At 33.6% G+C, this 24,382-nt stretch overlaps 1 protein-coding gene across 1 annotated transcript in view; it reads right to left on the bottom strand.

Moving 5' to 3' along the window:
* Positions 1 to 24,382, bottom strand: part of LOC145668325 (glutamate-gated chloride channel-like) — a 185,025-nt gene that overhangs the window by 36,741 nt on the left and 123,902 nt on the right. The window contains exons 3-5 of the mRNA XM_081736062.1: positions 10,671 to 10,786; positions 3,789 to 3,859; positions 2,352 to 2,421 (exon numbers count right to left, since the gene is read on the bottom strand). Coding sequence (XP_081592188.1) covers positions 2,352 to 2,421; positions 3,789 to 3,859; positions 10,671 to 10,786 — 257 coding nt within the window. The remainder of the gene's footprint in view (positions 1 to 2,351; positions 2,422 to 3,788; positions 3,860 to 10,670; positions 10,787 to 24,382) is intronic.

Here is a 24,382-nt window from a genome sequence, read left to right on the forward strand (position 1 = left end):
AAACTGCTTCAGAAACGTTCGCCATGATTAAGGAGCCCTATCAGGACCAAGCCCTGTCAAGAGCTCACATTTTCTGTTGGCATGGAGATTTCGAGAACGGAAGGGAAAAGGTGGAGGACGACGAATATTTTGGATGCCCTTCGACGAAAGATATGGACGAAAATTTCGACAAAGTGAAGGAACTCTTCGAATACGATCGTCGTTTGAGCGTGATAATGATATCCGAATAACTGAATCTAACCTAAAACACTGGTGCACGAAGTCGTTGGCGAAAACTTGAACATGCGAAAGATTTGTGCGAAGTTGGTGCCAAAACTGTGGAATGGTAGACAAAAGGAAAAACGATTTGATATTTCTCGTCAAATGTTGGAACAAATGAAAAGTGTACTGGACTTTGTGGTCAACGTAATAACAGGCTACTAAACATGAGTGTTCCAATATGACTCTGAAAGCATGCACCAAAATTCGGAGTGGGACACCAAGGAGTCCCCATGCTCCAAAAGGGCAAGAATGTCCAAATCAAAACAATGCTCATTATCTTTTTGACAAGAAAAGGGTGGTACACGAAGAATTTTTGACTCAAGGGAAAATTGTCAACCTGGGTTACTATGTTGAAGTCTTCAAAAGCCTATTAGATAGATTCAATTGGGTCCGACTGGAAATTGCCAAATCTTGGATTCTCCATCACGATAACCACCCGTTCACCTCTGGTGCTTGGGGTCCCGGGTTCCATCCCAGCCCCCGCCAAGTGAACTTTGTGGTGGACAAACACCGTGTGCGTAGGTTTTCTCGGGGTTCTCCCGTTTCCTCCCACTTTCTTCATTCCACCATTTCATTCATTTCTCATAATCACCGTCTCCTTTAGCCTAACCGGCATAACCGTGGGACGTAAAACTCAAAGATTTCATTTCATTTTTTCCATCACGATAACGTGCCAAAGTTACATAGTATTCGTTATGACGTTATTACTAGCTAGAATCGGCGTTGCTACATTGTTGCAGCTACCGTAAAGTCCCGAAGTGAGCCGAGTGAACTTTTATTCTATTCATCAAGCTTTAAAAAGCTTGAAATGTAGCCGTTTTGACGATAGTTTGACCATCCAAGCAGCAACGACAGGCGTTGTGAAGGTATTGTCAGAAACTGACTTCCAGGAGGCGTTCGCTGTATGAAAATCGCGCTGGCAGCGGTGTGTCGATAATCAAATACTTCGAAGAATTTTAAGAAGTTGTATCAATCGGATCATTAAATTTTATTTCCTGGAAGTCAGTCATCCAGTCTCATTACTTTCCTGACTAACTCTGTAAGTATCACCATGTTGAATCTTCTCTATAAGACGTCATGAAGTTTCAAACACATATAACAGTAAATCTGTGACCTCTGTTAATGCAATTAGTTTTGATATTTTTATTGGCATCACTTGCAAAGTATTGCAAAAATTATATACCTTAATTGTGCATGCAAGAATTGATAATTATTTATGTTTAATTTAAGAGGAAGTGAGTAGACTTAATTTAATTTGAAATTATTCTATCTTGTATATAATGGAACTACTCGCAGCAGAATTCAAAGTCAAATATTTTTCGGTTGTAAGTACTTTCAAAGTATGAACATTGCTGTTCTATAAAGATTATCTGTTTATAGTTCATCTGATAATTACGTACAAGTCTTGATCAAATTCCTTAGAGAAGCTCATGCAGTTTGTATTTCATTTTTTATTTAAGTACAAAATATTGAATACATATTGAAATTGTGTAGGTATTTACTAACTTTATTACCGTTCGTAAAGTTTCTATTTCATGATTTCCCATACTCGTGGAATTCTTTTATGCTCCTTCCAATTAATATTTTTTTCAATGGCCTAAAATTCATAATTTATGCTGTTATAGTTTTGTTATTTTGCACTAATATAAAAGTAAACTTAAAATATTTTTAGACAAGAAACTACTGATACTTGAGAAGAATGTGTTATAGGCACCATGGATTTCTTGTGTCTAGAAAATATAATGTATACTTCCTTATCAAAAACAAATATTTACTTATTCTTCTTAACACATGCGAGCGTGATGATCAAAACAATTAAACTAAATATAATTAAGCGTAAATGTATATTAACATAATTGGAAACAATAATTCTAGAAGAAAAATATGAAAAGAATACTGAAATATAATGCTTTCTTACTTGGAAACAAATTGAAAACAGTAAGCTGTACAAAATGATGGAATATACGTATTTACAGAAATGGCATGGTCATGTGTGAAATAAGATAGACAACATTAATTCACTGGATTACTTAAAGAAATAAAGAAAAATAAACCATTATCACAAACATTAACAAATGTGAGTTTTTCACCTCCAAAATCATTGAATTCAAGCCTCTCATCTATCCACTGTTCTCTGAAGGTGAGCTGCACACTGTACTCCTGAAATCAGATTACGTCATTTGATGATTTGATGACTTATTTATTAATTTATCTGTTTCTAATTACAGAAAGAATATGAAGGATAAAAAATTCTCTAGTCACAATTTCACCTTGCCTAGACTACTTTATAGCATAAAGGACAGAAGCTAAAAAGACATTCGAACCTTTTTTTTTTAGTTATAGTTTTGATTAACGCATTTTGTATTAATAGTTGTAAATATTTGTACTTTTTATAGTTTGAAACTAATATAAGGAATATAATTTTTCACATTAATCTTGTCAAACCATAGTGCATTTTTTTATGAAGATAGAAGAAACGATGTTAGAATATAACAATAATGTACATTTAACGATAAAAGACTGAATATCATTATACTGTGGAATATTAATTTTCAAAACAATGAGAAAATAAATAACTATTCTGAAATCTTTGACGTATTTGTATTCACAGTAAACAAACTAAAATGCCAAATTAATATTCTACATAATAATGTTTTGTTTGTATTTCAGTTTTTGAAGTATATTGATGTATAAATGAATTAATTCAATATAATCTAAATTCAAAGAAACTGCTGTGAAGAACGTACGAAAAAATTGAGTAAAAAATAGCCGTAATTTATTAGTTTGAAATAGGCATAAATTGATATGAGTAATCTATTCAGAAAATCAGCACTTCCAGAAAATATTTAAAATAAAGTATTTTGGAACTATTTCATATAATAATTTTTAACTTCAAAATATAAATCTTTGTTCTAAAGCGAACAAAATTAAATTTACATAAATATTCTCTTAAACAATAGAAATATGTAATCAAGTTATTTGAAAGAATTAACGTGTAGTAATACTTCTTTGAATTATCAATTTTGTTTTATAAAGAAATACTGTATTTGTGTTGAATATTGTGTGATCTAAAATTGAACGTTTCTTTTATGCAAACTTATATTAATTTTATTTCATCCGTTGTGAAAATCGTAAATATACAAAACTCACTCTTTCCTCTGTGAATTATCTAGATAAATTTCTTAATAATTAATGTGTTTATAACCGTTAGAAATTACTTGAAACGCATTTTGTTTCATTAGAATGTCTCAAATTTGGATCTTCTTTCAATATGGATGTTTTTCTAGTTTTTAATCTAATAATGGAAACAGACACATGAAGAACTTTTAATCAGTTCTAAACTGTTGAATACAAAATATTTAATATACAAATAAACGGTTTGTTTTTCTTTTTTAAAAATACATTTTTAGCATGTATTTCAAGTGACCTGACAGCGCTTTATCTTTATGGCTTCTAGCTGAGGAAGATATTGTACTTAAGAGAATTTTATAAAAGGAATAACAAATGGTTATGTAACCAATACTTACCATTTTATAATCGTCTATTTTGCTGATTGAGCGAAGGTAAATGTTCACTGTTACTATTGTTGGAGAATCCACTAGAGGAAGTAAGAAAAAAGAAATTTCACTATGATGGAAATGGAATCATAAATTGTAGTTTGAAACTAAAGAGGAAAATCATTAAAATTTTAGTGTCTAAAAAACTTTTATTTGTAAAGGTATTATAGTTCTCTGTTTTACCATAACTATCACCATCATTAAGTACTATCATTAAATCAAAAGTTTCCATGCACTCGGTCTTCGTATCCCAAAGGAAAGCTTACGTACAATATTTGCAGAATGAGTTATGGAGTTCTGCCCTTTCAGAGTCCTTCGTGGGCTCTAGCTCTAGAGACTCTTTATATCCTATATGTTTTCGATTTTTTTCTTCTTACTTCTCTATACATAGATCAACTTGTACCAATAATTCAGTCCAATATTTCAGGAATATGTTTTCATACAGAAGATTTTCTTTTATTAATAAATACTAGGTATGATTCAAAGTGAAGACATCAGAGAAGTTAAAAACGATTCAACTTAAAACTAAATGTATTTACCTCGTTTTAATTCCCAAATGTAAGGAAGGTAACTGCAGAATTTTCAGCTGAACAAAATATTTTTATCCATATATTATCGATTTCCGAAAGCATGTTAGATACCTCCTAATGTTTTCTTAACAAAAATCGGATCAAGATAAGGAAACGTTTTTTTTTTTTTTTTTTTTTTTTTTTTTGAAGAGCCCATTAACATGATTTTCAGATACAAGCTTCTTAATTTCTGTAGATAAGAATTCAGCGTTAAGATATTCATAGCATTCAGTTATATTCTAATAATATAAAAACAGTTTATTTCCTGAAAAAAATCATATCGTTTGATAGAACATTATACTCTTATTGATGAATGGATTGATCGATTGAATTTATAACGGTGGACTTTTAAGTGTTTCCCAATTTGCTGATCAATTTGTTCTGAAAAAAACACGATAAAATGATCAGGGAAAGTATTTTTGTCAGTCTATATTTTACCTCCAATTTTTATCGTCAAAATTTAAAAGTGCCATTTTTTAATATTCTTAAAAGAAAATAGAGTTTATTAGTTCATTTCATACACATATAACTAGTAATGTCAAGGCAAGCTCCAGTAATATATATATAAGCACTTTCGGTATCGAAGATATTCCATAATCTTCCTTCTATTTACGTACACTAGAACCTTGAAACTATATATCTGGTCATGGTAATCCTTTCTATGTCTCTAAAGAAAATTTCTGTTGACAAATTGCTCAATAAGATCATTATAGAAGCTTGTAAAGAACTGTTATACCCAGAAAATCTGCGAAACGCGTACCAAGATCTGAACACAAAAGATAAATCTACAATAGTGAATTCTGGGGGTTATTGCCGCCAATTGCGATTCAATATATGAAAGTCGCCGAGGATGCTTAAAGAAGATACAATAAAGAACATATCTAGTGAAGGAAATGTGTTGATTTTTACTATAGGATCGATGTTTCAGTAATCATAATTCTTGTTTTTGTTTCCAAGAAAGTAACTCCCGTGAACAGATTTTAATTCTTGAACATTCGAAGAGTAAGTGTATTTTGGAATGATAATTTTACAAGAGTCAAAGTTTCTTTCACCTAATACTTGCACCTTACACAAGTCATTGGCAGCCTAAAATATGTAGAAAAGCCAGTAAGATGAAGTTTACAGCCAGAACATGGACAAAGACTCATAGATGTTATAACAAGACCAGTTTCTAATTTTGGACGAAAATCTAGAAATATTAAGCCTTAAATTGAGAAATATGGTTATTATTTTCTGAAGTATTCTGTGATAATTCAAGCTTTCTGTATTTCTAAGTTAAGAACAGAGAGCCATTCAACCTATTATATGGTGAACTTTCATACAGAATACCCTACATGGGCGCCCACAGAGGGGCAAGAGGGGGCAATTGCCCCTCCCTGGATTTTCGAAAGATTTTAACTTTTATAGGCTCTTCTGGCGACGAAAGTTTGCTTTTAAAATCAATATTCAAATAAATGATTAGGAATAACAAAATTTAGTCGAACCAATCCCCAAGATTTTTACCTACCTCTCTCCTCCGTGCGATGTTTTATATTTTTTCAGTAATGATTATATTCAGCCTGATGAATGCAATGGCAAAGTATCTTGAATGATAGTATCCGTCAGTTGAATTGAAAAGATAATTTCACTCTTTGTTGTTTCTTTTGCAGGCGTGAAGTTACACTATGTGCTAAAATAATAAAGTTATACTATATACTAAAATAATTGATCAGTTTGACATGAAGAATTATGTGCACACGTCTCTTAAGGTGATTCTGAGAGAGAGAGAGAGAGAGAGAGAGAGAGAGAGAGAGAGAGAGAGAGAGAGAGGAATATATGGCCATTTAGGGACATTTTGACAAGTTGATACTACTCTGAACCTTACGATAATTTTATTCCGCAAAAGCGATAATGCTTGACAGTAATCCTTGCCCTAGCTCGGAAACACAAAACCTTCCTCTGAAATGTAGTATTTCAAAGTACAAGAACACATAAACGGATTGCTGTGGATTGGTAGGTTTTAGAAATCTTGCGGGAAAAATCGACACTTAACATTACTATGGAAAATGTCAACACTACATAAACAATGAAATCCTTCACATCTTTGGGGTACAAGAAACATAAAACGCAATGAAGTACAAGATGTAAAGTTGCTATTATCTATATATGGCTTATTTGTAAACTTTGTTGCGATTCACAAGAACCTGAGTTGAAATACAAGAGGAACACTGAAACAATGAAAGCTCGTTAAAAACGAACTTTGTTTTACACCTGTTTTCTAACATACTGTTTTCAGTATTTGCTACCCATAGTAATCAATAATCGAAAATCATAATATAACACAATCATTTTTGGAATCCATATGGGAAGAATCCAACAGAGGCTGATTTCTTCCAACTGAAACTGACTTTCTCATAGTCTTCTTTCACATTTTGTCAGGGTTCCTACGAACAAAGTTCCCATAAGCTGAAATTGTTTTTCAAACTGCGTGAGAATGTATTAAGGATTAACATTTTGAATACCAGTATTGTTTAATGAGAGACAACATTTCTATACCAGCATTAGGGGCTTTCTTCAATATATCAGGATCTTTGACATGTGCACTGTGCTCATCTAAAACCAAAAGTCCTTTACCATTAGGCTTATACCGGACTAAATGACCAGAGGCTGAGAAAGCCTGTTTGTTATATAACCTAAACCTATGATGTATACACCAAGATGAACCAGACGATAGTCCGTTTGTCTGATGACTTTCCTTATGACAAAGGAACTACATGTCGAAATCTCTCTACAATCACTATCGATTTATTCCCTAAATGTATTGATTAACAAAAGCTGGCACGAGTTGTCATTGTAACAAGCAATGTGTGTCAACCTGACACATATGCATACAGAGGGTACCGTATACTCTATCATAATACCGATCCCTTGCCTCCTTTCATCAACATATATTACCGCTATACCTTATTTTTGACTTACTGAAACTTATAACATGGATATATTTTCTTAAATAAAGCTTTACTTACTATTTTAGAGGCTTCTGCTTCCGTTGCAGCAGGCAAAATTAATTTCTCTACATATACAACTTTTTTGAGAACCGACACTCACCTTCCAAATACTGAATGTTTCTATATATGACCACTAGCTTTGCCAGACCTTAAAAGTGTCGAGATCTCCTGAGTGTCGATATCTCGCTAAATGACGACCGACCCCATATATATCTATATCTATATCTATCTATCTATCTATCTATCTATCTATCTATCTATCTATCTATCTATCTATCTATCTATCTATCTATCTATCTATCTATCTATCTATCTATATCTATATCTATATATATATATATATATATATATATATATATATATATATATATATATATATATATTTGTGTGTGTGTGAGAGAGAGAGTGTGTGTCTTGCCCCACCTTGGAAAAAATCCTGCGGGCGTCCATGATCCACTATCATATGGAAATTGTGTGTGCTTAAATTACCTATGCAGAAAACACCGTATGATAATATGTAATACCAGTTTATAAGTTAGATTTTGATGCTAAACTTATTAATTCCCTCCATCTCTGCTGGTTTAGTGTGTGCACTTTTAGTTCACGTAGTATCGGGTTCGATTCCTGGTGGAAGAATATTAAAATCTGAACGTATTGGGTAGCTCGGATTCCCCTTACACTGTAAATTCTCGCTTCATTTAGCTTTATTGCTAACAAGGATCGTGAAACTTCAATAAACAACAAACTTATTAATTAACTTACTTATTCCTATATGATACTTTCAGTTTTGAACTTCTGCGAAGAGAGAGTACTGTATGATAGAACTTACACACAAGATCCGATAATAAAATTCAAGAATTCGTCTCGATAAAGGAGCTACACAGAAATATTAAGCTACTTAATTAGAAACACTACTCTAACTTGCGTTAAAATACTATCGTATTACATATAAAGCCGCAAAACCCTGCACGCAGAAAATCGAGAACATACAAGTGAATAATTAGTTGAGTGATCAAGTGGCAAGAAACGAAACTGCTCCGATAAAACGTACGAATACAGTAAGAAATTGAGTCTGTCACTGAACCATCCATCTTCATTTTTCTAACAATAACAATTTAATTTGGAAATATAAATATGACTGTTATACATCGAACTTTGAATTTTATTCAGATTAAAACTATATTAGGAAACCTGCTCCTGAATTTTGGACGATGATTCTGAATTAGCAAAAATCTTATACATTTTTCAAAGGTGTATCTTCTCGATAATTAAAGTTGGTAATATAGTATGTAGATTGGAAAACTGTCTGAAGCCTGGTGCGATGGAAAAAAGAGCAAACATTACACCCACAACAAGATCTACTAGGAACTTCGTAGGCACACGGTAGCCCAAACAATTAGTATGACTGAATAATTTCCTTTAATCAAATTCCTCTGCGAGAAAGAAAAACGCAGAAAACTTTCATGATTAGGAATAAGAGAATCATTCACAAAAATGAAGTTTCGATAGGGGACAATGGCTTTCTTTTCACAATGGTGACACTGAACTTATGAAGTGTTATTCCTTAGTAATTGTCAAATTCTACGCTTTTGTCAAGCCCTTGAGTAGGATAATTCTACGTTTCTTTCCTTATCTCACTTAACACAGATAACACCTAAAGTGCCTCTACAAAATGTTGCTCATATAACTCAGTGTCCAAACGGTGTGAATAAAATACTACTACAGAGGACTCAACAGTCTTTGGACACCCTTTGATTTGAAAAATGAGAGAAAAATGAGAAATCTCTTAATGGGAAATGAGTATATAGGGGGCCGCAACTTATTGGGTACATGGCAACTATGGCTGCATCTGGAATACAAAATCGAAATTTCAAATGAGAAGTGGGATGTGTCGCATATCAAGTAACACTGGCGTGAGCCCAGGAATTCAAAGCTGTAATTGTTTACTTCATTATGGTTTGCACATTATGAACACTAAAATTTTGAAGAGTCTCATTGTTCTGACAGAATCTCTTATTGCTGCAGGGGCTCTAAGATACCACAGAAATGGAACCAAAAAAATCTTCATAATATCTTAGAAATGCAGTTCCAGTGACATTGCAGAGGACTACAACAGACAGCAGCCACACAGACATCCAGTATCGCACAGCATGGTTGCGTGCGTGACCGCCAATTTCCGAGAAACTGTCACACGTAGTAGAAGACAAGACTGCCACCAATGAGGATACGAGAAAGACGGTTTTAGCATGTTTGCGAAGAGTCCAAACATAGTATTTGTCCCTCACTGGAAAGTGGTATCAACCAGCCCTCCATTGTCTGGATATTGCGTACAAATTATTGGCATCCTCATAAGCTGCACATGTAACATAAACTAAATGAAGATGACCAAGATTGGTTGGTAAAGTTCTGTATGCGGACTGCTAACCAACACGAACTTAGCTCTTCGTTTATATATGTATGGCATACTGTTGAGCAATGAGGACTATTTCTGTTTGGATGGGGAAGTCAGTCGTCTGTGCTAGTCTGAGAGTAATTCGAAGTGGTTTAATCAGAGTATGGAACCCAATCCTGTAACGGTAACGGTGTGATATGGCATATCGGATGACATCCGCATCAGTAGTCTATTTTTCATCGACACTACCTTAACGGCGTAACAGTTCCTGCGGCGGCTTCTGCAAGATCATCAGGCAACTTTCCTTATTGCTTTTAACACGATAGGGCCCTTCCCATTATGATGCTAGTGTGTGTCAACGGCTAGATGTACAACGGATAGATCCCAGGAAAGTGGATTGGTGGCCATTGTCCTGTGGAATGGCCGCCCATATCACCTGGTCTGACCTCCTACTCCTTGAGTTCTATCTGAAACAGATTATACTCATATATGCTGAGAAACTTCGTGATGTAGAGCACCCGTAGGAACATATTTAGTACGTGTGTGACCATATCTCACCGGACATTTTCCTGCGCGAACAGTCGGAGTGCATACAGTGACTGCAGTTGTGCAATAAACGGAATGGCCACCACTTCGATTTTGTATTCAAGATGACGACCATGGCCACCAATTACCCTATAAGTTGCGAATCCCCTTCTATTACCCCTCTCAGGTTTCAAAATAAAATGGTGTTAAAAGACTTTTCCCTCACCTTGTATTATTGAATTGACAACATTGCATTTTTTCAGAGCCGTACATGAGTTCGTACATAATTATTGCAAAGAATAGATTTAATTAGGGAATCTTTTCTACCAAAATTCCTTAAACATATTTTTAAATATTACTTATTTCTTTATGCACATACCTGTTCCATTGAATCCTGAAGGTCGTATTGTAACTTCATAACGACCCTGTCCAAGAATTTGGTCCAATACTTTCTTTTCTATTTCCCTGTAGTTGCTTTTCGATTGGCCTGCAGCCCTGAAATGTAATTAATTCAATATAAATGAATTTGCTCTCTTATATACTGAGTTAATAATTACATTAATATTTGCCTAATCTTAATAACTCAAACCATTGTCTTACATGAAGAGAGATTTGTATCACATTCTGCTTTGAATTTGAGCATAGTCGAATTCTTTATTGAGGTAGGACTGCTTCAGTGTTCGAAGTGGGACAGATAAATTGGGATAGAATATTGCTGCAGTTTTTGTTTCCTTGAAGAAGTGATATCATGACGCTAAATGTTTTCCTTATCAAGCTACCTCCAAGAGGTGAGGAACCAGATTACAACATTTTAAGAAGTTGCAGGGCATCTTCTTCTTCAGCGCTTTAATGCCCCAGGTAAGAAATAAGTGTATTAAACGTATAATAATTAATAAAATGGAGTTAAGTTCCAAAGTTGGTCGTCCGTTTCTAGCAAAATTTTGAAAATTTACTGGGAAGAAATTAATAATTTTCTTGTTCGTGTGCTTGATAATGTTTCAGGAGAGCGAACGTTGTGTTTATTTTCTTATCTAAACATGGTACTATTTGGCAAACGGAGGGAACTACTTGACGCAAGTTTACTTCATGGTAAGATTATGGGAATATAATGAGCATTTGTTTTGTAAACATGGCTGATGATAATTAGGAAAATCTATTAAAAGTAAGTGAAAGTCATGGCTTAATAAATCTAAAAATAAATTGTAGAAAATGCGGTAAGCAAATAACTGTAAAGAAAAGTGGAGAAATATTTTTCAATATAACGGTAACATAACCAAGATGGCGGCAAAGTTCAAGAACACATAGATTCCCCTTCTCATTTAGTTGTAATAAAGACAGAAAACAACATGCCCTGCGAGGTTCTAACCCACTTTCACTCGCTAACGCTCGCTCGTCAATACAATGCGAATTAAATATTTAACTTTGGTACAGAAAGGAACCAATTATTACACTTTTTGCCAAAAACTAGGTGGACGACCAATTTCGGAATAAATACCATAAAGTGTATTACATATAAAATAATTAAAAGTAGATAGTGAAACAGAATAGAATGAGAGATGTTAACACCTCCCACGCCATGGCACAAAGTGAGGGCATGTTCATGCTCTTCCTTCACTTCGAGCAATCCAGAAGTCAATAGCTTGGCAATAATAATAATAATAATAATAATAATAATAATAATAATAATAATAATAATAATAATAATAATAATAATAAAACGAGATAGAAGACAAAATCTTAAAAAAAAAAATAAAACACTGCTAGAATACAATTTAATGCTAGTGCTTCTTTATTTTTCACAGAAGCCATTGATGGAAGCCTTGACTCATTAAAAAATAAAGAATAATAAAAATGAGTGTCACTGTGTGCTAAAAGTTAGGAGCTCAGATTACATACTTATTGTAATTTGTATCATATTTATAACTCTCTTTAAAATAATAATAATATGTCGATATTAGTATGGTACACTACAACGAGTTCGATTGATAGAAGATATAAAGAAACAACGAAACTGAAATGATTAATAAATTAGTGATCATTAGAGAGGTATATGAGAGGAAAAATATATCGAGAGGTACAAATAATTTAGTAGATGTTCGAATCTTTTGATAATTTATATATTTTCGTGTATCGAAAATTACAAAATGAGGTTTCTTAGTCAAGGATGTTTCTCTAGTTATACTTTTCAAGTTATGATATTATTTGTGTACGACATCGAAGTCTATTCAAAGTAATTCATTCTTTGTATAAAGTACTTATTTTTTTTAAAAAAAAAAAAACATTTTCACAGTTCCTTTCAATAATTTATAGTTTGCATACACAAAACCTTCATTTGTTTTATGACATCAATATTAAAAAAGAAAGACAAGATAAGAAAAAAGAAACATAATTTCAATTTTATGTAAACTTTTTTTTTTAATCCTGATAATAAATCTTTAGCAGTGACTGCAGCATGCAATACCATAATCTCTCTATAAAAGCAAGTAAACTTATCATTTTGTTAATAGAATTTAAAAAAGCTAAATTAGCAACAATTCTAATTTTGTGTTGGAATAACAAAGTTACGTTTATTTTCAGGTTGCAAAACAAATTCATGTAGTTCATTTATATTTCTTAATATTAACTCATGAAAAAGTACGTACTTCAGATTATTCAGAATATATATTTATCATAGTTCACATAAACAATATATTCTCTTTATTAGACAATAAAAGACAATCATCATTTTGCATTCATAATGATAATTGTTAAAACAGTTGCAAACTCTCACTCTTGCATCCTGTCGATATTTGCATCGTTCAAAAGTGTCAGCGTTTTTTCAATCTACAGTATTGGTTGAAATTTTCGATGGCGTTTCTAGATAAATGGTCCACTTTGCATAGAATCGGGATATAATTAGAGTATGAACTTTCTTTTCCGTAAAAAAAAAAAAAAAAAAAAAAAGGTTCCTAATCTACATCGTAAATTTACATAAAAAAGTTATCTCAAACTACACATTAACAATCCTCGCATCTAATATATATAATCAAGGAACGCACGTCACAAAGTTCATGAAACATAGCATGGCGTGATCAAATGAACACAACAGCCCTAGAACATAATTTCTCTTCAAATGATATATATAAAAAATGTCTCTTGTTTTTTCTCTCTCTTCCTCTCTCATGCACATCGCGAAAACCCGCTTATCGAGGAGGGTTGTGTTGTAAGAGGGGTTAAAGCGTCATATTTTCAAGCTGAGAAATCTGTCATGAACCACGAACTTTACAGCAAAGCAAGCAGGCACGCATACTCAGAGCCGGGTACGGACGGTAATCGATTTTCGTTGCTCGAATCTCCCGCAACACGTTGTACCAATTCACCGACTTCCTAAGTTCACTCTATCTTTTCCATAAATGCAATATATGGCTGCAGTCAGATGTTCCAAGTTTTTTATTTATGAAATTTGACTGACCTAGTATTATATGGTCATATCTTCTCCTAAAATCAAAGTGTAATATACTATAAAATGATCAATTTACACATTATTAAGTCAGGAATTACTTTATTTACAATTTATGTCGCTGCAAACATCGAAGGAGATGACTGTACCTATAAATTTTACACTAACACATTGAATTTATAGCAGCAAGAGACTTGTTTTGGATAGTACCTTTTTTTTTAACGATAGTTTCCTGATAATGTCTTACACACTTTTTGTACTGAGAATGGATGTATTAAAAAGAGAAAATGGAAAACGATATTTTGAAATATTATCATTTTGTTACGAAACAAGAATTATTCATCATCCTCATTATAAGTATTCTGCCATTATTGGCAGGTCACTTGCCGCAACTGAGAAACTTCCATTCACCACAGTTTCAGCAAGCTTTTTGTTTTCACGTACGATTTTTCTGTTTTGATACCGATCATCAGTTATAAGTTCCTTCGTCTCCTCTCTCTCTTTCCTGCTACCGTGCCTTCAAGCACGTCTCTCATTCCTTCTCAGTTAATGCCTCAACCATTTTTTCTTCCTATTTTCAATTACATCTAAAATTGTTCTTTTCTCTACCACTGTTTCTAACATCTTCTTATTTGCTTTCTGCTCGACGTAGCTAATTTTCTCCATTCTGCTCCACACACACATTTCGAAGGTTTCTAGGTTTTTCATCGCTTTTGTGAAATGTCCGTGTTTCTGAACCATACAGTACAATATTCCACACGAAGCATTTTATGGGTCTTTTTCACAACTCTCTTCAAGTACCCACGAAATTTATTTTTTTCCTCTTAAATCTTCTTTCACCATTCCTATCCTTGCTTTTATTTTACGTTCGAACTTCATGTTAGCAATAAAATACTAACAACATATCGAAAACTAGTCAATTGTTTTATTTTCTCCCTTTCTATTTTTATATTTGACACCGGCCACTCGTTCCAATCACAATGACATTCTAAGATTTATTTCACCCCATATTCTTTACATGGGGTGATGTTTTAAAAAAAAAGATTAACAATTACTAAATATATACATTTTTTTAACTTGAGGAATGCAATTATGATTGATATGCAATTAATGAGTTTGGTAGAATAACATACTCGCTTTGGATGAGAGGTTTTGGGTTTGATTCCGGAAAAATATGCACTCATCGTCTTGTCTGGCTCTAAATTCTTGGGTTGTTAGATGTCTGATGTATTAAACCATTGGCGAACACGTTATCTAAGAGGGATGCGCAAAAAATTAAGCCAATCAATTTATGAGGTGAAACCTTACGACATCTTCTATCAGTTTGGACAACACAGAGAAACAAAAGAGCGGAATAAATGTAATGATGTCTGTTCCTACGTTCCTTGTTTAGTTTCATCCAATGACGTTTGAGTCTTACTAGACCCATTTATTCTATTACTAAATGCAAGGATAGATTCATTTTTTCCTTTCAGTAGACCAATAAAGTTTCTAGTCAAACAGACAAAGTGATCCAGATACAAGAGTTTCCAGTTAGTATGCGAATTCGGTTCTTGCTATAGGGGGAATAAAATGAGACCCAACAACACAGAGCTCTGATATGGTGCAATGACTGAAAATAAGGCAATGACGCCTGCCCCTCAACACACAACAACAAACACAGCAAGAAATTTAATAAATCGATAAACTTAACCACAAAAACTAAATTAACTGTATATTAACTGAAATACTTGCACCTACTTTCCGAATGTAACCCTCCATTCTAATCTAGTGGCTAACATGAGAGGTTTTGGTGCACTGGATCTCGGATTCAATCCCCGATGGGAGATAATTGAAATTTAAACCTTTAACGGTGGTTCGCATTCCATCATAAAGTGTAGGTCTGCATACTATATAACCTCGGTGCTGGAAGAATACTAAACTCTAATCCAACAACAACAACTTACCGAATGTAAATGTGAATCTGTGTAGCTTTGAAAGACTTTTGCAAATCCATACATGACTTCATTAAACCTAGTTAGAATAACATCGCCATCCAAGTTCACCTCCGACGATGAATTGGACTGGATAAGGATACGATTGCATGTAACAACTATAGGCATAATAAAATACTTAAACTGGACGACGGTGAAAACAAGGGATAAATAATGTGCATATTGTAGTAGATATGAATATAAAATAAGAAACCATAAGGGAACAGTTTCCATCTTTCAATTCTGGTAGAAGATTTAAATTACTTGGAAGTACTAAAACCAGTGAAATTTGAAAACTTGTTCATTTTTTAAAAAAATTATTTATTTATTTATTTATTTCATAAGGACAACACAACAGGCTTAATGCCCAGTTATAGTGTCGTATACAGAATTATTATACATACACAAATATACATTATCTAGTTATACATAAGTTATTGCATGATTTAAGATGCTTCACTTAGTTTCTTTGAGGAAGCGATCAAAATGTGCTTAGTTTACCACCCTTATAGCTTGCGGCCAATCAGACAGCCCAGCAACATCTAAATACAACACAAAGATATACAAATCCAGAAGAATTTTAGTTGTTAAATGTATCTACTATCTAGTATTGGTGATAGTTCAGCTAACAAATAACTAAAACTGCAACTCGCTTTTATACATTTCATTTCTTCATCATCTAGAAGTAGCAAAATAGCCAACAACGTGTTAGCCTTACTGTCCTTCACCCTTTTACCGAAAGCTATAGTCAAGGGGGGAACTCCAAATACTGCGAGAGTTGATCTTGCATGGTGGTGAAAGGCAATCACCAGCTACAGAAGATTAATAGTTTAAGTTTCAGTCATGGTTCAACGTCCACATTAGTAGTACCACCGTCTTTCATAACATTGGTGTCAGGTCAACAAAACTGAATTTGTTTTGTGTATATAGTCCCGATTTCAAACTCCCAATCCAGAAAAAAGTATTGAGAGAAGTGCTGTTGATCATTGATGGATGCACCACAAACTTGTTCGCAAGCACCCAGCATAAATAGACATGTTCTCATGTTGGACAGCACTGCTCGCTCACATGTCACGCAAAGAATTGTAAAGATCTCCATGAGTCGTTCTCACCCACCATATATTCCAGGATTTTTTTTTCCACTGCCTACCTGTTTTTCCGGCATATCGACCAATTTAGGGAGGGAAGACCTTCCCTGATGATTGCATAATACATTGTGCAATTAGGAATGTCTTCACATTCCAAACTCAAAGACATTTTTTGCCACGGAATCCAATAATTTACTGAACAATAGCAAAAATGTGTGATTGCTACAGTTTTGGTTAACGAGGTATTATAGTTTTAATTTTAGTTCAATTTTTCTTTTTTGTCCTTTGAAAATGAGGCACATGGGGCAGACAGTTCATTCCCATTAGTCTAATATGTTCTTAAATTCATTTAAAATGGTGCAGACGTTATTATTAATAATGTTATTTCGATAAAAATTAAACCTCCTTATCGCTTACGATACGTACGAGTACTTGAATCATGTTATAATTATAAACGCTTGAGCATGTGTCAACTTATATTTAAGGAGTTTGTATACCAAGTTTCATTTACCTAATTTTGGAGGCTTTAGCATACTCTATTATTGACATAAAATTTGAACTTTCTCTCTTGCTTAGGATACGCATTTTTAAAAAACCTATATAGTCTACATTTTCTTCCCTACATTCAAAGCCAATATTGAGCTTCTTTGTGGTTATATGGTTAACGCAGGGTTGTAAATGAGCGCGCTCATTTGAGCTAGCTCACTAGAGCGCACTCGTTTTTCGTGAGTTTTGTCATGAGCTAACTCCTTTTGAAAATGTGAGCGTTGAGTTGAGTTTAATTCGAAATATAGGTGAGTTTGAGCAAAAGCTACGCTCAATTCAGATTATTATTTTCGCAGAATATTGTAATCGGCCATATGTAAGTTTATTCTTGTCCAATCTCTGAGAAGAGACTTGATATTCTAATAGTGTCATTAAACATGTAACATACGGTCAGGAAGAATAGCTCCTCAAGGCAACAGGAGTACATTTTGGAATCTCGTTTAGATAGCATTTATCAAGAAATTGATGTGTTTGTGTCACGTTTGTGCAGAAACATGATAATTCTGTGTGATCAAAAGAGAGAAGAAATACCTTGGCTTGTTTATAATAATGGAGGCCGCGGTGGCTCAGTGGTAGAGCGCTCACCTCTGGTGCTTGGGGTCCCGGGTTCGATCCCAGCCTCCGCCAAGTGAACCTTGTGGTGGACAAACACCGTGTGCGTGGGATTCTCTCCTCGGGATTCTCTCGTTTCCTCCCACTTGCTTCATTCCACCATTTCATTCATTACTCATTATTACCGTCTCCTTTAGCCTAACCGGCATAAATGTGGAACGTAAAACTGAAAGATTTCATTTGTTTGTAATAGAAACTTCACGTTTAAGGAAACGAAGAAAAATGAAAGCATTGTTGTAAGCTGTAAACTTTCTGTTTCGAAAATAATCTCCGTATCACAGATTTCAAAAATGAATATATATTGTCATATTGAGATTTTAAATAACATATATAATTTTATTAACTTATTTCTGATATGCTTTGTGGTATTTCTAATAATGATAGTAAAGAGCTTAGCTGAGTACCATTAAGGGTTTGAGTTTGCAGCTAAATGATGGCAGAATCAAGGGCGCTTATCAGGGGGGGTAAGGTGGGGCGCTCGCCCTATAGGAAATTTTACTTGGGAATATCGAAAACCCAATAGAATTTTTACATTAGTTACAGCAAAATTTGAAACTATATTTGAAATATCGTTTATACTTGCCCCCCTTGGAAACCACAACATGGGCGCCTTGGGCAGAATCTTATAATGATTTCGAATATTATGGTATTGTATTGTGTCCAATTCTTTTATTAAAATTCTGAAGCGTATAATACACACATGGAAAATGAAGAAGCAAAAAAGATTTGAATTTTGACTACATGGTTGAAAAGAAGAAACATATTTTGGTAATGTCCTAGACATATATATAAACAGTTTCCCCGCCTCCGAAACGATGGATTCTTTTGGGCGAGGAGGGGAAGCGCTCCAAAATACACGCTTTTAATGAGGAGGTTCACTATTTGTCCACTAGAGTACAGTGCTGCATGGGTGGAGATATCTTGGTGCTTTCAGAAAGTTGTAATGTATAAACAATAAATAGAAAGATCGGGTTACAACAGGGCCGGATCTTGAATCCTGCGAGAGGCACCAGGTGAAGAGGGCGTCAAACTGGAAAATGAATTTTATGCTTTAAACGTGAATATTTATTAGAGAAAATGTTATGATGAAAATTTTAAAAATAGCTTCAAATAGATATTGTACAAACTGAGACACAAACAAAATACACCAAAAAGACAAATATTTGCTGTAAAACACCTCTTTTACAATTGAAATGGACTTGAAGATCAATTGGTGTCAGTGCTATAATCACAAGAGATGCTAGTTTCAAGAAACTTTCCCGCGGCGCAGGGACTTTTAGGAAATATTTTTTAAAAAGGGAAAAGGGAGATTTTACAAATATGAGATAAAATGTACGGAAATTTAGCTTTTCAATATACATTATATTAAGCACCACGCAGTACGATTAAAGAGAGCGGCATTCTTTCCACGATCTCACCATATGCACAAGGTACAAATATAATAGACTCTTCATTCCTCTCTCAATAACCCTTCCGCGACCTTGAGAATATCATTGCAAATATGTATTTGAAATGGGAATGAATCAACAAAATAAAGGAGGTTAACTGTACGTATTGCTTTTGGATTTGTATGCTGGGTAGTTCTCAATATCCACTATTATAAATATTTTTAATTATTAAATCATTGGACACTTTTATTTGTAATTTTCCTTATGGTGAGCGTCCAGTTGAGCTAGCTCAAATAAAAATTTAGCGTGAGCTGAGAGCGCTCCTTTTAGAAACCGTGAGTTTGAGATTGAGTTAACTCACTTTTTACTCTTTGAGTTTGAGCTGAGCTAAGCTTGCTTCAGAAGTGAGCGTTTACAACCCTGGGTTAACGTGCGTGTCTTTAACGTGGAAGACCCGGATTCGACACCTGGTGGGAGCTCATGTGGTTCGGATCTCACGTTAAACTGCAGGTCCACGTCTCATATAGCCTCGCAGCTGAAAGAGAGATTAAACTCTATCCAACTAAGTTAATGGTGTGTATTTATATAAGACAAATATATATACAAACCAAATAATTCAGCTAAGATGAGCATAGGCTCAAATTATTAACATTATGAGAGATAAATGTAATTGTATACCTTATTCACAGGTCCTTCAATACTTTTTGGTCTGTTAGTCATAGGTAACTGATATGCCAACAGTTTATAGAATTGAAAAGAGTTGAAGCTTTGGGAAATTGTTTTGAATATTTTGTAGTTCGGTAAGTACGTATTAATGTATTACAGAACTCTAGATAGAAAAGATTACAAAATTCTCTTTATGCATTTAATCGGTCTGTATATCCGGCTGATCGATAAGTGTGTATACGACCTTAGTTGCTGTGTGGTTTCTTGTAATCCTTTCTCCCACAGGGTCTATGAACTTCTGCTGTTCGCATGACAGGCGATTAATCATTCGCTGTAGTTGTCCCTATTCACAAAGTGGAAGAATATCATTTACAACAGCAAGCGATTATCACAATACTAATTACATTACATCTTCATTTTACAGTAATGGGCTCCGATATTAATGTGTTCAGAAAAAATATATATATGAAACACACGAGTACTTGGTAATAATTCAAATTTGGTAAATAGATCGAGTTAAAGATACCGCAACTAAGAATCTACTTTAAATGACAAAATTGATCCGATACAGGTATACACTCTGCAAATAAAATCAAGTTTAGACTCAAGTGAAATTAGGATAAAATAAATTCATGTTTAAAGGAATATTAATTAAATAAAGTAAAATCTATCTGTAGCAGAATCGAACGGGACTCTCAAAAATTTCCGTTATAGTTAATATTCCTATTAACAAGGGTAGATCCATGTTAAAAATAGAAAAAGAGAAATAAAACGTGTGTATAGATATAATAAACATTCTATTAGGCATCTTTATGCGAGTTATTATTGAAATACTTATTTGTAAAGTATAACCAAAATTGTCTGATTCGTTTTGAGAAAATTACCCTGGAAAACTCACTCCCAAGAGTTAATTATTCCTTATTACCTTTTCAGAAAAAGAAAGTTAGGTCATATTATAGTGAAACGTTTACAAATACTCGTAGTATATGCGTAAATAGTATATATGTTATCATTAGAAAAACACAAGAATTTGATAGTTAACATTTACATATACGGTACACAAACAGAATTATATAACAATTTCTTTTAGTAAAACAATTTCTTAATTATTATTAGAAACGAATGACATCTCTTAGCGCCACAAAAGTTACTTTTTCTCTTTTCTCGAAACCTACACATTAGAATTTACTCTCGAGTATGTTGTCTTGTGTGATCTATCTACTGTATAGCCTATCCTTAATATTTGGATAATGCTTCAGTTTAACAGAAATTATAATTTCTAATTTTATGATAATTTTAGGCTATATCTTAATAATCATATTGTTGAGTTGTCTTCCTAGTATCATAATGAAGACCTCAATGAGAATAGAATTCACTATCAGTTTCACTTCAATAAGTGAAATGGTTCTCATACGGCATCATAATTTTTAGATTTAATAATTAATCAATTTTCTTCATTTTCTCCGAAAAAACGAAATTAATTTTTCACTCGTGCATATTATTTTCTTCAGTTCAATGAAATATTTCGATTGATATATGTCTCGTCTTTAGACATTTCGTTTTCGTTAAACTCTAATAATATTGTATAATTTATGAAATATGAACAAAATGGCTTCAGTCATTTTTGAGAAAATCGTCTTGAAGAAACTCATCCCCAATATACTACCAATTATGGATTTTTTTCAGGAAAAATGAGTTGCCACATTGTCAGATTATTAATTTATATTTGTATTAAATATTTATTTATGAAATATCAACAAAATCGCCTTTTTGACAAAATCTCCCAAAAGTAACTCATCCACAAGAGGACCTATGCACTTTTCCCAGAAAAATGGCTTATATACAGTTTAGGGTTGTTAATGAAATATTCATGTATGAAACATAAACAAAATTATTAGAACCGTTTTTGAGATAATCACAATTTCTTTTATTTACATGCTTGAGTAAACTACCATTATTTTTGGGATACGAAGAAAATGCGAAAGATTCTCTTGGGAAATCTTATATGAACCTAACGTTTTAAATTTGTTTGGGATACGTTAAACAATATCACTTCTAGACAAATATATACATTATGACGAAAGAACAGACAGACGGACATTCTAAAAGCAATTTTTCGGCATGTAGGGGACACGAAAGGTGTAAATCGTTAAAATCTCGAATTTGATTTTTCTATGATCGCCATTCCTTTTTTCTCCTATCGTCCCTCTTAAGCAAAAGGAGAAAAACGAAAACTTGCCTAATGTATAATTTTTTCTTACAAAAAATCTAATTTAATCAAGAAGAAAACAGAGAAGCTTGAAAAATGAAATGAAAATTATCAATTTAACGTCCCACGATTATGTTCTTTAGGGTTAAGGGAGACGGGTAATTAAGGCAAGTGAATGTTGATGGAAGAATTGGTGGAATGAAATTGTGGGAGGATATTCCTAGAAAATATATTCTATAATTTTTGCACACATATATTATTGTCAGAGTAATGGACTATAGTTATAATAATTCTAATCATCGCCACTTTTTCCTTCTCAATCTGTTTCTCTCCTCCTTGGTCAAATATAAGAAAAAAGACTGATACACGTGTCTAAATGTCTTAAATGAGGAGTCCTATTAATGAATTTCATGGCTCTAACCTTAACAGATACCGAGATATGGACATATTATAATAATGGTAATACTTACTCTTTTCATCCTCATTCTCTCTTTTCTTTCATTCTAGGAGAAATATTAAAAAACAACAATCACTCAAACACGTTTCTAATTAATTTTAAATGAGAAGTCTAAATTCCAAATTTCAAGTCATTAGCCTCCAGAGATTCCGAGATATGGACATTTTAATATAATAATCGCCACTCCTATTTTTCGCTTCTACGCTGAATTTCCAAAACTCTTTCCTTAGCGGTACTTTACATCACAAATAGTTATGCGCTATTCTGCCCTGGATGTGTGTCAGTTACTCACTCCCTCACTCATTCTGGACTTTTTTTATGGTACAAAAATATAGCGTTTAACCTCTCCCATATACGCTCGTTCTTTCGCAAAGTTAAGGTCAGCATACACTGGACTATAAAAAATTTGGGTGACTATACTCTGTATAGACTCGTGTATGCCAATTACATCTCTGTGTGTATGTATGTATTTACGTCCTTTACCAGCAGCAAGGCTCTTTAAGAAGATATCTATAATTTAAGGAAGGACAAGGACTTTGGTTCTGCTTAGATTGAGAAGACTAATTTTTGTCAAGGGTAAGAGGCTACCGTTAAGAGCATGGGAACATCTTAGTACACATGTAGCAACTTGCCACTACTGGAAGAATATTTATGGCGATGACAATGAGTCATTAACAAGAACATCATTAAAAGAAGGAACACCCTGTAACTTGGAAAAGAGTTTGCATGCCAATACAAGTTTGGAAGGTAGTTTCTTTTAAGGCTTTTCCCATTATTACTCATTGGAGTTATCACGCCAATTCTGAGCACATTTTTCTCTAAATCACGCCAAACACGAGCTTTCATTTTTCTTTTTCAAATTTTGACATGCAAAACGGAGGTAATTAAGGGAATTACTTTGAAACATTCAGATTTATTTTTATTTAAACTATTTCTTATTCACCGATCTGACAGTAAAATAACTTTTCATCTATGTTCAAATGAAGGTGAAAGTGTTCATTTAATTGCTTCATGAATCAACTTTTAGATCTACTTTCAAAAGTTAGGTTAAGTGACAATGATCCAACATTTTGTAATACTTTCCGTGTTTTGCTATTGTTAAGTTTAAGATGAAAGTTCGTGGAATTTTATAACATTGACAAGTATCAGTATTATAAAAGTAAAGACAAATACAATCCTAATTATTCAGAAACATATCAATCTGTAAGTAACGCTAACATTCAAACTTTAAGGTTTGCATAAACATCTAGGTGAAAATGTTTTTACATTCTTAATCCTTATTATAAACGCAAGATGTCTCAGTTGTCAGTGAGGCGCTAGCTGCGTTGGCCTCATACCTGACGCCAAGAGATGTCGCTAGCGGGCAGGTAATTTGCAGGCAAGTCGAAGGCTTGAAGGAATAACTTGTTTTTGTAACTAGTAGACTGTCCGTTCCTTGCACTGGAAGCATAAAGTTTGTGGCAAAAATATTTGAAACTTCTGAACGATAGGCAACCTAAAACGTAGCAGAGCTCTGAGGGTTGCCTAAGTCACTGATAACTATACATAGCCTAGTCTCGTGTAAACAGCTACCTAGAAGTCTGTCAAGCCAACGGTGTGAGTTTGTAAACGTGACAAACGAAACATTCTGCACAAGATTTCATAACCATAAGCGTTTAAGTATTGACATAGAATTGGCATTTTGATTCACGTTCTTCATGATATATACAGCGT

Source organism: Thermobia domestica, chromosome 13, assembly GCF_964235325.1.
Source record: "Thermobia domestica chromosome 13, izTheDome1.hap1.1, whole genome shotgun sequence".
Taxonomy (NCBI): Eukaryota; Metazoa; Arthropoda; class Insecta; order Zygentoma; family Lepismatidae; genus Thermobia; species Thermobia domestica.